Source organism: Pungitius pungitius, chromosome 14 (assembly GCF_949316345.1).
Source record: "Pungitius pungitius chromosome 14, fPunPun2.1, whole genome shotgun sequence".
NCBI lineage: Eukaryota > Metazoa > Chordata > Actinopteri > Perciformes > Gasterosteidae > Pungitius > Pungitius pungitius.
Genome location: NC_084913.1, coordinates 11162609 through 11180160, shown reverse-complemented (window position 1 = coordinate 11180160; position 17552 = coordinate 11162609). Strand labels below are relative to the sequence as shown.

The following is a 17552-nucleotide window of genomic DNA, read 5'->3' as shown; positions in this document are numbered from 1 at the left end:
ACTCCGATTCGCCCGGGTGTTAAGTGTTCCTTAAAGTGCGTGAACGCTCTGTCGGTCGGGTGAGTGGCCGCACCTTGCTGGGAGCCCCCTCCGTGATCTTAACCAGCTGCCACAGGACCGAGTAGTGGGAGCACTGCAGGGCCTGGACGGCTATCTGCTCCGGCATGGAGCCCTGCTCAATGCCCGCCTTCAGCAGCCGGTAGCAGTTCCCAAACAAGTCCCACCGCGTCAAGTCGTGCGCACTGAGGCCGGGAAACAGGAGATTTCACAGAGCGAGTTCAGTCATTTTGTTTCTATTTGGTGTCGCCAGCCAATTTTATAGGAACTTCTAGACACACACACACACACACACACAGTCAGTCAGTGAGACGTAAAGAAGGGGTTTTACTTGTGGAAGGCGGTGAGTCTTTTGAGCGTGGATAGCACGTTGTAGATATCGTCATCATCGGCCTCCTCCGCCTGCGGAAAAACCAAAGCTGTGAGTGCACAAAGACTGCGGATGTCTCCATCTTTACCTCCGCAAAACTCCACGTTAAATATTCCAGATCACACATGCAGTTATTTTTGCAGCGCTCCCACCTCCTGAAGAAGCTCTTCGACGGAGTGCGCGAAGCGATCCGTCATCTCGTCGATGAGCTGCGAGCGGGCGATGTCCACGCGGTTCATGATGGTGTACTCTTCGGAGCAGAGGATGCTGTAGGTCTTGCTGCAGGCCTCCAGCACGTCCACCTCGATGTGCTTCTCCACCACCAGCCGGATCTGCTTCAGCAGGGCGTCCAGGTGCTTCTCCATGCGCCCGGCGCTGTACACGTCCAGGTCAAAGAACTGAGGGATCTGCAGCAAGTTGGCGACCTTCTCCGAGTCAGCTTGGTACTGCGTTCGAGGAGTGGGAGAAGTGGGGATTGGATAAAGGAGACACAAGCAAACATGCACCGGCAGGAAATAAGATTTGTTTGATTTTATTTTAAGTACTTGGCCAGCGGACTGAAAACCTAAAACTTCTCCCGACGATAAAACACAGCCATCAATGATTTTGAAAGACAGATCAGTGACACAGTCCAATCATTAATCAGCGTCTCTGGGTCGACGCATGCGGGACCTTTAGGAAGGTCTCACCTTGGACAGCAGCATGGGCAGAGCCATGATGAAGTGCTCTGTCAGTTTGTTCTTGTCATCTATCTGGGTCTTCCTCTCCTTTGCTGTCAGCACCTTGACAAGCAGACACAACACTCCAGGTCAAATGCAGTAGGTTTGAAAATAAAGAAGAAAAGGGCAGAAGAAAGGGCCATAAAACAGGGCTTTTGGGTAAGATCGCATTTTCTGTCATCTCCTCATGAGTTGGAAAGTTTTTCATGTGTAGCTCGCTATGACTGGAAAATGTAAATGTAAATCTCATAGCATCTTTTAATGAATCTATTTCACTCATCATCAAGCTCGCAACAAACTGACTAGAAGAGATATAGTATGAAAGAACTACCTATTGATTGAAATCACAACTTATCTCTCTACACAAAGCTAATAGGATCCACCTGCTCTCTCCTCAAACGAACCACACCAAGTTTACAAAATAAACTTCAAAGGAAGTCCTGCAGTATTGTGTGTGTGTGTGTGTGTGTGTGTGTGTGTGTGTGTGTGTGTGTGTGTGTGTGTGTGTGTGTACTTGGCCTACCCGTTTGCCGGTACCTCTGCCAACGGGTGGGTGTGCCTCTGCTGCCTGTCGGATGGTGCACACCATCAGCTCAATCAGAGCGCTCTCCTGTCTGTCTAACAACACTGGAGAAGGAATAAGATAAAAAGAGGGGCAAAGGAAACAGACACAGACACAAAGGGGAGAAGCCAAGGTCAGAATCAAAGGGAGTGAATAAAAAGGATTTAAACCAAACCAAGAGGGAGTTTAAATGAGAAAGACTGGGTTACATCATCTGTTCTAGCTTGTTCTTGGCTGCGACGTTGTGCGGGACGTTTCTCAGGCTTAGAGAGAGAAATCAGTGTGTTGGTGTCTTACCCTCCTCCCCCTGCACAGGTTCCTCCGTCAGGAGTTCAGTCATACACTCCCAGTCTTTCAGCAGCTCTTGGGAGCTTTCCCACAAGGAGTCCACCAGGTAGGCCGCATGCTCATGTAGCTACGCACACACAAGAAGACAGAAGAAGAGTTCTCATTCCTCTGAAGTCATATCATAACATATGGTGATTTTGTACGAAAGAATCGAAATGTAACATTTTTATTCATTGTCGCTGTCAATTGCGTCCTGAAGATAATTATTTTGAATAGTTTCAGGTTTTCACAAATACCCAACACACAGAAAGAATATCCATTATTTCATCAAAAGATTTTAGCTCTATATCTGAAGTAGATGTATGTATGTATGACACGTGTGAGTCATGTCTTACCTCACTCTCCAGAAAGAAGAGCACCAGCATGCGAATGAGATTCCCGTTGGGACTGCTCCTCCCTCGCCGCTTCGCCAGCGCTTCCTCTGCCAGGGGGTCATGACGACTGAACAATCTGACGGAACAAGAAGGTCACAACAATGTGGAAATGGTGGGGAGACAGAAGGCCAGAGTCTCCTCAATCAGGGAGGGAGGCCAACACAAGATGTTCAAAACAACTGACAAATAAGTTCAGTGTCAAAGTAAAAGGTTAACAGAGTCAGGACTGATTGAAGATGAATTTGGGAAACCCCCAGGAGGCACTCACTTTCTGTGCAGGAACTCTCCTGCAGCGACGGCCACGGGTCGGTGGGCAGAGTAAACCAGGTGGTAAACGTTCTCACAGTCCTCATTGGATAAGGCGTCTTCACTGCCCCTGCAACGGGTGAGCAAAAGCCATACATATAAAACTATAGAAAACTGCTTTGACCTCTTATGAATCTATTGAAAATGGTACAATACTTCAGAATTGGTGTAGGAAAGAACTGCAGTGCAAACGCGTGGAAGTTACTCACTGCAGGATGAGCGTGACCAGTCGGATGGCCTCCACGGCCACATCGTACTCCTTATCCAGCGTCATGGATACGATACGGTCCTGTCAAAACAGGTGAAAGTCAACGGAGAAAGAGCTGGCATGAGTAAGTACCGTTGAGCATCTTAAAAGCGGTCCCGATTCATGTGTTCACTCCTGCTGGTGTTACCTTGAAGCGGTTGGTGAACAGCTCTAGCTTTGGGAAGAGTTCTCGGTTTGTGTACAGGTTCTGCAGAGCCTTCAGGCACTTCAGACGCACCTCTCCTTGCTGAAAGAGAGAGGGAGAGAGTTCAATACTGATCCCGGTGGGCTCAAGGTTTGTGGAGGCATCTTTAGACGCATTAAATAACGTCAGCTCTGGTGCACCAAAACAAAACGAGAGAGAGAGAGAAGAACACCGGCGTGCTTACCCGGTCGTGTAGTGTCCAGCCAACATATTTCAGGTAACTATCATTAAGAAAAGCATCGCTGTACATCTTCATCCACACGCCAATCTCCTCAATACAGATGGCTCGAATTTCAGCAATGGCGTCCCTAGAACATGGAACTCTCATTTTAAAATCTGTACTGTAATGGCGTCTTAATCCTTTTCTGGTGTAATACCTTATTTTCTTACATTACATGTCATTTAGCTGACGCTTTCATCCAAAGCGAGTTACGATAAGCGCATTTCAACCATGTGTGATCCTATTTTTACAGGGTTTTGTTTTGAAGCACACATGGGTACGTATATTTTATACAATGTGCTGTAGAAACAAACTTATAAAAGTTATATGACCACATCTACATGCACAAAATACCTATAGCGATGCACAAAGATTCCCTTGAAGATGGAGTTCATCATGTTCTCTATTTCATCTTGGTTTTCCTGAAGCTGCAAAGACAAAAAAAAAGGTTTTAGGGAGGCCTGGACGTTATTTTACTAGAGCTGTAAATAGAAAAACAAGCAATTAATCTCACATTTTGAAATTCATTAATCCAGATTAATCACAATTTAAAGTTTTTTTTTAAACTAAAGACTATATTGTAAACAAAAAATAAATAGCATAAATTAGTTTAGTGTGTTTTAGACACTGATGTTTATTTATTTCTTTAAACACAAAAATACACACATGTGATCGTCTCCAAGACAGAATTCCACCGAGTGGAACATGTTGAACTAGCGACTCTTCTACTTTGTGCGCTTTGCTCTCAACTCTCCATTATTGGACGGCTGTGTTCGAAGTGCACATTTATGCCCACCTCCTTCCTCTTCTGTAGCAGCAGCTCCAGCTTGTCGTTGGCCCGCTTGCCGGCTATCTTGTTCCTCTCGGCCTCGTACTGCCTCTGCGTGTTGTCCTGGTGAATGCTCAGGTTCAGCGCCACGTTCACCAGCGCCGTCATCAGCTTCATGGCTGCACACGGACAACAGCACACATAACAGGCCACAGACATTTACCAGTGGGGATAACATTCTTCATGTAGTATACAAGAATCAGTGAATCCTTTTTTTCCACTGTGGAAAACACAATATTCAGATGCATATATGGAATATCAAAAGAAAGATTGTAAAGCTGCAGACTCTGTCACTGTGTGTCTTATGGTAGCGACAACAGACTGTTGCAGGGGGCCCACGGAGGCGGCGGCGTTACCTGCTAGCGTGGACGTGTGTCTGAAGGCGCGCACTTGAGAGTCCGACAGCCCGGTGAGGAGGGAGATCACTGTGTCCATCATGTACTCGTCGTAGATGATGCTGTACTGACACTGGCGGATCAACACGCTGATGAACTCGCAGAAGTTGTAGCGGAACTTCTTCCACAGGGGCCCCGGCATGGTGAGCGGGTAATCCCCGCTGTCCTGTGGGACAGAAACGCAGGTGGTCACACGGACTTTGCCATCGATTCGCAGGACAATCAGACCTCAGTATACCATATCTCAAGTATAAATGGTGCCTCCAGACAGAAGCCCTTTGAGCAACATTAAATCTCCTCTTTTGATGATTTTACACCGGTGTCAAGTATTCATTTTTCTGACAGGTTATTTGCCGCCATTAAACTGACGGTTGTCATAGATGTCAGAGGTGGACTCAATCAGGGTGCTGAGGAGATTCTGACTACAGCTTCTTTTTTTTTGTTCAACCTTCGCTATTTGTTTGTTTGTTTTTGACTCTTAAAAAATAAAAAGTGAAATCAGGTTGGGATTAATTTTTCGTCTTTCTTTGTGCCTTTTAATTCCCATTGCAGCCCCGTATGAATAGCTTTTTACTTACCTGCAAAAAATGTAAAAAGAGCCGTGGATAGAGACATGAAATCCATTTAAGCCTTCACTGTTCTGCGGAAGATCATTCCTGCTACAACCGCACACGGCCCCTTTCTACAGGACACGTGTTCACCAGCATTACATCTCTGCAACCATTTCCACTTGAACGGCAGGCGGTTACCTCGTCGAACTCCTCGGTCATCTTGCGGATGATCTCTGCATTCTGCATGTTCCTGAACATCTCAATCCTCACAGTGCCTGGTTACAGAACAATGGGGACGGGGTTGGAATCCGATCGGATGCATTAAGCAATCGATGCGGTGACAACAAGGTGCGGAAGTTTCACTCGTCTCACCTTTGCAGCCTGAGCACTGGATGAAAAAGTTGATGAGATCCAGCAGCGCCAAGTCTCTGTCCTGTTTGTATGACTCGATCCACTCATCCACCACAGACTGCACGCACACGCACAAAACAATACAAACAACCACAGCTATAAGCAAACACACTTGAATATATAATGGACATTACAAAACGTGTATGTTCTGAATGTAAGGACACACCGCAATCACCCACCTGCATGGCGCTCTTGCCCAGTTTGACAACCTCAAACAGAGTGACGGGGTCGCCGCCGTCTCCATTGTGTTGAGCGACGCCGTTGGCTTTCCCGCGCCCTCTCGCTACGCCCACGGCCTTTTCCGCCGGTGCTTTCCTCGGTTTCTTATTGGATGCCTGAGGGGACGGAGACACGAGGAGAGGAGAGAACTCAAAGGCTTTTCTCACTCTTTTTCCTCTTTGTTAACACACACTCCACTGACACGGACTCGTACCGGTGCTTGTTTTCCAGGCCTGCCTCTCTTCTTCTTGCCTTTCACCTCTGGATCTTCGATCTCGCCGATGCTCATACTCAAAGCAACGGCGTCTGTTGCCCCAGACTCATTGGAAGTGTCCCTGAGGAAAACACATGAGACAAAGCATTAGACTCTTCCACAAAGCAAAGGACGGATAACATTCATCACAAAAATTAAACGATGCAGAAGCAAACCCAAATCCTCCTTTTTGCAAAGTGGATCATTTGTGTTTTGTGCATAGAACAAATGTAAGTTATTGACACATTTTGAACAACGGTTTAGGTGCTAGATTAATTAAGGGCAACAGAGGGGTTAACGTCAAGATCAATCTCAGAAAAAAATAATTTTATCTCTAGCATAAAAGTGCAACAGACACAACAAAGTATTTTACAGCTTTTTATACGGTACAAGCAAATGCATGCAAGTATTGGAATTATTTGGCTTACTGTAGGACAGGGAGCTCCGAGGTGATCATCCTGTTAAGTGCGGCCTGACGTGAGGTGTGCAACTGTTTCTATGGCTCCTCAAAAAAGAGTGTGTTTGAGGTCCAAAGACGGAGGCACAAGACAGAAGCTCAGTCTGGAAGACAAGTTCTGCAGGGAGAGGGAGGAGAGGCACCAGGACGGACTGAGTTCAACCTGCTGGCACTTAACTCTCTTCTGCTCCTGGTAAAACAGATCAAAGAAAGGAGACTGTTAATAAAGCATCCCTGTAACCACAATACAACAACACATTCAACATACAGGTGTTCTGTTTCAGAAATACACTGTACAAGGGTTAAGCACGTGCACAGAAACACAAGGTTTATATCTTAAAAGGGGATGGTATCAAATGAATCACCTAAAAGGATGGTACACTAACTGAAACTGTAATAAAACTGTAATCAATGCTTTACATGGTTTTAAACGTCAGTTAAACAGCAGACACTTTACATGAAGGGCCAAGGCTCAGTGTCCAAAGTGTCTCTATAGTGGGAATGTCTGTGAAAGTGGGCCGAGGGAGGGATGGATAATTCTAGCTGTCACTCGGGATGTGGAAAAGGGGAGAGGACGACACCAACTGGACACGTTGAGAACTACAACAGCTAAATATTGTGGGATGTGTCGGATTTGAACACAGAGGTATTGTTAAACATTTCCACAAACACTACAGAAAAATTAGCATTATTCATTAAACAAATAGGCTTTATTTATTAAAATAATGAGTATGATTGACTGTGGCATTTGACCTCTTTGTGAAAGTTGTATTAGTCAGAAGGCAGAAAGGTGCCATGTATAGGCCTTATGCCCTCTAGAAAATAAAAAGATAAAGTCATTTTTTAGACATAAGCCAGTTATAAATATAACCTGTAGAAATATTTTCCAGAGTTGTGACATGTTCTAGGTGCCACAAATGATGCAATGAAACAATCACAAATGCCTTACAGCCAGAGTGAAGACTCAGTTAGAAGACTGGAAGCCAAATTAGTTTTAACATCAGTTTTGGACCATTTACCGACAGAGCCAGATGATAGGAGGAGCAATACCGCTCTTAGCCACAGGAGGCAGTATAATCCACAAAGTCCTCTGGCCAAAGTTTGTCTACAAACTGCTTAATTGAGTTTTAACTGGGAAAAGTGGGTCAAGAAAAATCCCCCAACACCCATTAGCCTCACGGCTGAGAGCTGGTCCAATTCTGTGCACCTACAAAGTGTTTTAAGAGTGTATTTTCCCCAGAGTGTGTGTGAGTGTATACGTGTGTGTTTCAAAGTAGGTCTGGGTAACAGTAGGGGGCAGGCTAAGAGAGTGTGTATTTAAATACGATCTTCAACACAGTGTTTCTACTGAGGACCACACACACACACACACACACACACACACACACACACACACACACACACACACACACACACACACTCGCACACACACATCTCTGTCCCTCTCACACAAACAGGCTTGTTGTCTGGTAGACGGTGAGTAAATTACTTCAACCGAGTCTATTTTTAGTCAAGAAACTAAAGCCAGTAATTTAGACGTTGGTGTTATTCATATTTAATTTAATTTTTAATCAGAAGTTTTCTGACTTCAAATGCTGGGATTTGACCTGCTTGCATAAATATATATGAACCTGTAATTCATTTTGACACTTTATGTTACTGCTGCTCAGACAATAAACCTACAGAAGGACGTAGAAGCATTGCACATAAATGATGATGATGATTCTAATCCCTGAGATGGACAAAGCAATAAAGACCCACCTGCTTTTTAAAGATCTATATGCAACATTAAAGGATAGCAAATTAAACACTAAAAGTCGCTTCAATTTGAAGGGATTCTGGACTTATTATGTGCAAAACCTTATTTATATGCTGACATGAGCTCCAATGAAAAGGACAATACTTGAAATGACAGAAGGGAAACAGTCAGTTTTAACAACAGAATATAAACTCTCAACTTGCCTACAGGTTACATCAAGTGAAAAAAAAAGCTGTGCTATGCAAAGCTTTTCTTTCTCCTTTTGGATTCAAATAGTCTACAAAAAATAATAAACTCTGGAATCGCAAATCAGGAACAAGGATATTTTCAACAATGGAAGAAATTGCTTAAAGGAATCATACAAAACCCTGCAATAAAGTAATAGAAAATAGGTACATCTACACAATATAACAAAAGTTCTTGCAGGACAGATTTTTACAGTTTTCCCTCATCATGGATGTTTGTACTCCACACAGTCCATGAGACGGCATAAGCAAAGTGGGACATGCGCCCCCCCCCCCCACCCGCTGTCTTTATGACCAATAAATAAAGAACCATCACAACCATCTCTGCGGCCTATTTATTTCACCCCAACATTCCCATTTCATCATCACCCGTCCGAGGGGACAGCAGCTAACCTCGTATGAATCAAGTCCTGAGCCACATTTGGTTCTCACAGGAAGAGGAAGAAGGTGCGAGTAAAAAAAAGAAAAATGGGGGGAGTCCGCATGCCTCGTCATCGACCGGCAACTACATAATCCTCATCGCACGTTGGCTTTCATCATTTTCTCGCTGGCAGACTCTGTTGCGCGCGTGCACACACACACACACACACACACACACACACACACACACACACACACACACACACACACACACACACACACACACACACACACACACACACACACACACACACACACACACACACACACACACACACACACACTGTAGCAGCCTCAACAGGAGGCTATGAATAATTTGCAGAGTCTCTTGATCTGTTCTTCAATTTTAGAGGACAGCACAGAAAATGCCGACTTAATTCAACGCGTTTAAGGAAGGAGGGCCACTACCCCGCTGATATGATGTGTTAAAATAGTACTCAGGGCAAACGTGAACTCAATTAGCTGTCCTTGGGTCTGAATGGGCCGAATTGGATCCTTGTAGCCACAAGGACTCAAATACATTGGTATCTTTAAAAATCTGAAAATATGCAGAAAACAATGACATGAAGTCAGTAGAAACATTATTAATATTTTCATTTTTCTACACAAAAAGTACAGTTGGCAAGATACCAGCTAAACTGATAGTGTTGTCTCTGATTTAGAGATAACACACCTAAAGGATTTACATCTGAAAATTTAAGCCAATGCAAATACCATTCTAGTGGCACGAAACATGTATCTGACATATTTTGTGTTAAAGTAAACCACACATTTCTAGACTTGTATAGATCCACATAGAGTAAAGTATTTTACTTTAAATACTTTGACCACCAATTTATTTTAGTAAGTAGACCGATATAAATAATGCATTTGAGAGAAGAGGAACACAGCATTGATGCCGATGGTGGAAAGCAAACTAAATATCTTCATCAACTAGTGCAGTACAAGACAGGGCGAATGCATTGTCTTACACTGAAAGACATGATCAAATAACATGATAAAGGATCAGAAATGGAGTTTAAATCTGGCCGTAGGAGTGCAGACTGGGGCACTGCTTGCAGAGCAACTTCTCCTTTCCAAGCTTTTCAAAACATTTGGCCTGAGTCAATTCAGGCGGTGTTTGTGTCTTTTTATCCCTCTCAAACATGATTTTGAAGAAAACCGTTTACCTAAACCTAAACATTCTTAAATATATTGAATGAATTAAGAGCCCAGTTTTAAACAATTAAAAAAGAGAGAGCATGCCGACGGAAATGATACGCTGTTTTATGGTAGACATTAAGAACTAGTAGCTATACAAACTGTAACAGTGACTCCCCCAAATGCTATTGTGCGCTTTGGAGTTGTTGGTGAGCTTCTCAAAATACTCCGAACACCAGGTAAACCAAATGTGTACACACACACTCTTCACACAAGGTGTGTGTGTCTACTTAAGAGGGAGGCAGAGAGACAACGAGCGAGTATCTGGGAACCGCTTAACATGCATGACAAGCTCTCTAGGAGGCAGGCCTTCGTTGCCATAGCGACGGGTGTGGGTCATAAGCCCGGCGGAGGCACATTTGATTGGCCGGGTGGAGGGAGGAGGGGCCGCGGGGAAAGGGGGGTAAAAGTTGTTTTCATACAAGTTTCTTGTCGATGACCACATCGTCCCATCGTCCCATCGCTAGTTAAAAGTGACGTAATCCGGGGAAGAGTAAACATGTTGGCCATAAGCATGCAGTTATTAGCATATGAGCCACTGACTCCTCAGATAAAGAACAAATGAAGATTGCAGCGTTGTCTGAACAGATAAACCTGCCCATCATGACGTCATCCACCGAGGACCTATACGTCGAATACAGACAATAGCACATTCCTTTAGATATTCCTATAAATAAAAATACAACAACACTAACTGATTTATTTCAACGATGCATCAACAGCGTCCAAAAAAGCGTTCCATTTATCAATTAAATATTTCTGCTGTTTACTTTATGCTTGTTCCTCCATGCATGTAAAATAATGGCGTGTTAAATCCATTTTTATAGAAACTACTGGATCGGTTATTCAAGCCAGCCTGGACCGTATGTCCTCATCTCTCTTTTTTTTTTTTTTTTTTACTTCAAAGCCCTTCTGCTTCCTGAAGCCATTGTTATGAGGGTGTTTAGTTGGCTACACGAACAGATTCGACGGGGGCCACCTGAAGGAGAAAGAGTTAACAAAGCCCTTCCCAGTGGAAGGTGACCGCTGGTCACCAGTGTCACTGCCACAAGGGGAAAAGTAGAAAAAAAGAGCAAATATCTAAAAAGACAGCAGTGCCACACCAATTAGCATAAATCACTGTCATTATCACCCATCAGAACATCTGAACAGCTCTGAACTACAACAACGGCTACACCATTATGGAAACAATGAAAATGGAACAAAATGCAATATTTACCAGGAATTATTAAAGCTTTTAAAGCACGATGAATGTTATTATAAAAAGGTGGTAAATACAAAAAGGTGAGTACTGCTCTCACCTGCATTGCATTAGAAAGATCTGGTCAGGCGGAAATGATTTCCCACAAAACACAGATGACACCGTTAAAAAGACACCTTTCTGCTGACAAATAGAACCTGAACTGCATCTGCTATAATTGGCCATCGTCTCTAGAGACGGAGTGGAAGTAAGCCGGTTTCACACACCGTGGACTACAACTGTGCAGCCTTTCAGATGGAAAAACATGAGGATGGGTTCAACGCTAACAACGCCAGGAGGGAAAGAGAAAATACTTTTTTTAAGAAGGGCACGGTTGCTCAGATACTATACGTGTCCTTCTGTTTGTGTTGCCATCAATAGAGACTCCAGTGCTATTTCTGTCCCGACAGTCAATGTTTCTGGATAAGAGACAGCGATGATACCGTGAGCTTGTGCTTGGAGCCGAGTGATAACACACACACACACACACAGTTGGCTTGCAGTGTGTCTGAGACAAGTACATGACTTGCATTAACGTCGCCTCAGGTGGGTAAAGTAGAATAAATAGGTATTGCAAGAGTAATAAGAAAAACTCTGCTGATAAGGAAGCATTAGTAGAAATAGTAATAGAAACTTTGCAGAGGAAATATCCCTCGTGGCAATACCAGATAGGACACAGCAGGACAATGAAGGAGGAGCTCAGCAATAGAGGAGCGGCCCTGCACACGGCCAGTAGGTATCAAACAGGGAATGCAAGGTCCTCCCAGGGGCACAACACAAAAAGACGTCTGTGTGGGACACTGTGGAATCGCAGGGAGAAGACTCATGAAAAGCGGGTCATAAAAAAAATGCATGGAAAAGCACATTGATGAACAAATCAAGCAACGCTACCTGCACGATATACTAAAATGTAAATTCTGCTTGGAAACTTGAGACTACAGAGGCAAAAGCGTTATTTTTAAATATGGTTCTGGAAGAACATCTTGATCCCTTTCTCCCAATTTAAATGAACTGTATTCCAAGATTCAAAGCAGCTGGGCAGAATGTGTGCAATCTTAAATGGTTTTTGTAGGAATGAACTTGAACTCAAATGCCAAACGGCAATTAATTATCATTTAAAAATGGGTTAAGCGTTTCTTGGCAGCAGAGTCTTGGAGGGGTGAAAAGGAACATTTACTCAAATGTCTCCAAATGTCTTCATTTAGGAGTTTACCAGATTCATGGGCAATGTATGAAAAAAAACAAAACATTTCCATACAACTAAGAGGTTTCCCCTTTATGCCTTCTACCACAACAGCATGCATCATTAACTCTAATACTCAACATTTTCACTCGTAAGGGCCACACCGATAAGAACCCGGGTGCAGGTTCGGAGCGTATTATCCACCTATTATTCACCTATTATTCACCTCGGCTCTTCAGACAGATGGGCTAAAGGGGGAATGGGCCATAAAAGAGGCAATTCAGGGGGACGACCTCGGACAAGCGTTCCGATTTTAAGCTAAATGAACGCATTGGAAGGAAACACACAGAGACTAAATTCAACTGGAAGCCGCTGGAGAGGTTACATTTTTACCGCCATCGGCGCCTCTTCAAAGGACCGACAGGAGGTGAAGCTGCTTAACTTCCCACTGTCCCTACACACTGTAGCTGCTGAACTGCTGAGCAGATGTTACACGGAGCTCAGCCTGAAGCGGATTAACGGTCATCTCTTTCTCTCTTAAAAATTCACGTTAACCCTTAATCCGTAGCAACACCCCCAGATCAGATCTAAAATGAAACTATTCCTTTGCTCAACGGCCATTTAAATGAATAGAATTATTTTCCTGGGGGTCCTTCCTCCTGACCGTTGGAGAGTTTGAGCCACATCTGTCCCGGCTGTCATCAGTAATTGTAAACCACTCTGCCTTCTCTCCAGCCCTTCCCGGGAGGCTGTGGTCTCCTCGGGATACTTTTATACCACCACCTTTTTTACCTTCGCAATAAGGCCTTGCAACGGCGGTAGGAGGTGTCGCTGCTCTTCACTCATCTGTGATTCATCCCTGAAGAGCGCCGCGGCGAGGGGCGAGCGCCCTGAGGCCAGCGGTTTAACCCGGGTGGATTCAAACGGAGTTGTGATTTGAATCTTTGTGGACCTGCTGGCCTCTGGGATCATCTCATGACTGGATAACAGGGGGGTGGAGGGGAGGGGGGCTTTGACTGTATCCTGTGTTGAGTTAGTAGGAAAAGCAGTTCATAGGCAGTGTGCATTAAACAGCATGGGGGGAGGGGGAGCAGGAGTCTATAAAGAATCCCTGAATTGAGTGATGAGACGTGGCAGAGCTGAATTAACGGTTTCCTACAAATGTCAGAAGGGGAAAATCCTCGAAGAGACTGTATGTAAAATGAATAAAGCAGCAGCTGTGATCATCAGTGCATGTTGGGAAGGACATAAAATCTGTGAATTATACGATAATCACCTCTGTTAACTTATGAGACTTTGTGATTTATTTCACTTCACACAACGCTATTGTCTTGTTGACTATTTAAAATTCAGATCCATCCTGTAATCTAATAATGTTATAATAATAATTGTTTTAAATGTATTTGTTGTATCTAAGGGCCATATTCTATTCCCAGCAGATGTAGAATTTAGGATGTATAGCACGCTTCCAATCAAAGAAAAGAAATCTGCATCTACTCATTTTAAAGCCTACTTTCGTCATGTGTAAATTAAATACTTGGAAAATATAAACATCTCTGATTAAATTAAGATCTTAAGTTCTAAATAAACATAACAGGTTCAAGTGTAATAAGATATTTCTTAATATTCCCAGCTATATACCGACTATGTTTATACTCATGCAAACAAATACAGAGGATTTGATTCAAAAGCGATGGATCAGGTGTCCTGAGCAATGGACTAGTCCGTGCATGCAATTATCTATTTGATGGGTATTTGTGAACTACAATAACAATACAATCCGCTTCAAAGATAAAACATTCCAGTTAAAGTGAGCTCGACACACCTTAAGAAATCTTAGTAATTATTCAGTTAGATATTTCGTGATGCTCTGATCGTTTGGTTACAAAAAATGAATCATGTACAATATCAATGAATCGGCATAATGAAATAGCCAAGGTCGTATGCATTATTTACGTTATGCAAGACTGAGAAGCTGTGAGCTGCAATACTAATATGATTAGGGGGGGGAAGTACTGACAGCGGATGGCAACCAGAGCTTGGGACATATAATGTACTTATATTATTTAATTACATAGTATAACAACATCATAAAGAGTGACAGATAGAGATGATTCGTTTTTTTTAAAAGGCCAGTGATTCTAAAGGTGTCCTGCAAAAAGCGTCCAGTCGCACTACAAAGTAAGAGGAAGCCTTTAAAGGCATCTGAATTCAGTCAAGCCACTTCCATTGTGGATGAATATAAACAGGAACTTGTTTCAGATAAAAAGAAAAAAAGGTCTGCTCGTCAGCGTAAAATGAGAGAAAAGGCAGAGAGGGATGAATTATTGAGACAAGTAGAAACAAAATGCTTGACAAAGAGACTATTAACACATTAGAACCAAAAATTATTCAGCAAAAAATAGTTTATAATCATATTGACCTTTGCCAAATACATATTTTTGCAATAAAGCCTAAAATGATACTGCAAGCTGATACTATGCATTGTGAATACTATGAGCAGCCTGCATGGAAAAGGATAAGAATGGGTAGGCCAGGGGCAGCAGATATATTGACTTTCACTATATGAAGTGAATATGAAGGTTTGGATTTGTGTCCATCTGAGGAATGAAAATGTAGCATTCGCTCTGCTTTGGTCTCCTCCAACTAGATCTGCTAAATGCTCCACGGTTCAAATGTTGCTTCAACGGCAGTTTACAGCACTTTAAATCTCTCGGATTTCAAGTGGTGTTTAACATATTGAAGACCAAGTAGTTACTTTAGAAAGTAATTAACACATATTAACTGAAAATTAAAACATTTGCAGGTATAGTGAGTTAAAAGTAAAAGTTATGAACTGAGGTTGGAGAAAAAGCTTCCCAGGATTATTTACATAGTTTCCGTCCAAAGTGTGTTTGGAACCTCGTGTCCTGACTTAAAACCAAAGTCAAAACAAAAAGAACAAAGAAAAAAGAGAACCAGCAAACTCTCAAACCTCCACACAATGAAGGCCAAGCACACCGCTGCACCACTGAGACAATAATCTCACTCCATCGTGCTGCCAGCCGAGGAGCAGCCTCAAGGCCAACTGGTTTAACCAGATTGTGATTATGTCAAGCGGGAGATTACCTGTCACACACACACACAGTCTGAAACAGTCGTGTTTCACACACACACACACACACACACACACACAGAATCCTGAAACTCTGCAGCGCACAAAGTCTGCTCTCAGCACAGAGTAGGAGGAGGGAGGGGGTCTGTTATCAAGATCTGAGTTGATAAATAGATTTCCCCTTCCTAATCTCTTGAAAACTACCTGTATAAAGGACAATGAGAGTGTGAGTGAAAAAACACCAAAGCATAAAAGAGACGGATGAGGCAGCCAACCAGCGATGCTCCTCCAGCTCTCTCTCTGTGCAATGGCCGCCTGCTCGGCTGCAGCTGGCGCAAAATGGAGCCGCAAGAAGAGGTGGTGCAGGTGGTGGTGGCTGGAGAGATGGGAACGCAGGGAAGGGTGGGGACTGGAGAGGGGCAGAGAGGGGTAGAAAGTGTGACAGCAGCAGAGAGGGGGAGAGCAGCAGGAGAGGGAGTGGGGTCAGAAAAAGATCTGGTCTGGGCTCCCTCTCTCACCTCAGCCATTCTTAGTCTGCCTCATCCTCATATTCACTTCTAATAGGACACAAGGACTGACACACACTCATACACACACACACACACACACACACCTCACTGAGGCTGTATGCTCCTAACACCCATTATTACTTCCTAATGGTCTTGCGGCATGTCAACGCTTTCCACAGCAAGCGAGAGACGCCCGCTAATCTGAGCGGGCAGATGTCGAAGCAAAGACAAAGTGGTTCTCCGGAGCAATGAGGGAGGGGGGGTGTAATCACTGTGGAGACACTGAGGCCGAGGGAATCAGAAGCTGGGCTCTCAAAAGCTGTGCTTCAAGGTGCTGGAGTGAGGAACTCCCAGCCAGGTGCCAGACGCAAACGGCACAATGGAAGCGTGTAAGAATCCATTTACGGTATCTTCAATAGTCTAAATGATGGTACCGGGCCAAAACAACAGTGGTACAGAGAGGGATACGATGAGTTGTTACGCGAGGCATTTCACTTTATGATATTTTGCTAGAACCCATAACCAGAAATGCTTTTCCGTCTCACCAAACAGTGTAGGCGAATAAATGCATTTGTGGTGACAGAATGTCTTGACCTCGTAGCAAATGAAATCACATTATGTGTGTATCGGGTTTGAGGATGAAACGCATTAGCTCACGGGCCAACGCGTTCAAAAGGTTGGTGGAACCTTGAGTACGGGCGCCAAAGGTCTGAGGGAGCCGTGAGCCGCCTGACACTGTGCTGGACTGCATAACGCTGCCAGGATAATGTGCAGCCAGCAGGGAATAAGGATCGAGGTTTAGAGGGTAAATAATCTGATGCAGTCCGGCAAGGGGGAAACCCCTTAATCCCCTCCACACAGGCCAAAAGAGCAGATGTGCTGTGAGTGATACACACGAGGCACTCCGGCCGGCCACATCTGCACCCGCGCTACATACGGAGTACGCTGTTACACAGAGTACACAGCAGTTTTGTGAGGCTTTGTACCGGTTGAGTTCTTTTTGTGCCCCAAGAGACTGTTAAAGACGCCTACTTTTACGCAGAGATTATTTCATGAGTCTATCAACAGTTTTGTCTTAAAAAAAAGGTTTGTGTGCGCAATGAAAATAAAGGTTTCTAAGTCAGGACGCAGTGTGTGGCAGCTCATTTCCATCAGGGAATTCTTCTGCAAACTACTTCACTTCCACTCGGCACAGCTGCAGAATTAACTTGGCACAGGCCAGCGGATCAATATTATGTAAAAGTGTGTACAAACAACACTGACCGCGATACACACACCCGCGCCTGCACACACACACACACACACACACACACACGATGTCCAGGAAGGGCTCTCTGCGGTTGCTTGAAGCTGGTTTACCTCGGCTGTGTAAATTACTC

At 43.9% G+C, this 17552-nt stretch overlaps 1 protein-coding gene across 2 annotated transcripts in view; it reads right to left on the bottom strand.

The window, feature by feature from the left end:
• The window catches only part of stag1a (STAG1 cohesin complex component a), a 30404-nt gene that overhangs the window by 5279 nt on the left and 7573 nt on the right, over positions 1–17552 (bottom strand). For both annotated transcript variants that reach the window (XM_062557200.1, XM_037486255.2), the window contains exons 2-20: positions 6495–6713; positions 6028–6148; positions 5774–5929; positions 5556–5652; positions 5382–5458; positions 4594–4798; positions 4205–4356; positions 3763–3836; positions 3373–3496; positions 3132–3230; positions 2946–3025; positions 2699–2806; positions 2392–2506; positions 2006–2123; positions 1670–1773; positions 1117–1209; positions 580–873; positions 389–459; positions 74–242 (exon numbers count right to left, since the gene is read on the bottom strand). In XM_062557200.1, the coding sequence (XP_062413184.1) occupies positions 74–242; positions 389–459; positions 580–873; positions 1117–1209; positions 1670–1773; positions 2006–2123; positions 2392–2506; positions 2699–2806; positions 2946–3025; positions 3132–3230; positions 3373–3496; positions 3763–3836; positions 4205–4356; positions 4594–4798; positions 5382–5458; positions 5556–5652; positions 5774–5929; positions 6028–6148; positions 6495–6523 (2286 nt within the window). In that variant the 5' untranslated portion in view covers positions 6524–6713. The remainder of the gene's footprint in view (positions 1–73; positions 243–388; positions 460–579; positions 874–1116; positions 1210–1669; positions 1774–2005; positions 2124–2391; positions 2507–2698; positions 2807–2945; positions 3026–3131; positions 3231–3372; positions 3497–3762; positions 3837–4204; positions 4357–4593; positions 4799–5381; positions 5459–5555; positions 5653–5773; positions 5930–6027; positions 6149–6494; positions 6714–17552) is intronic.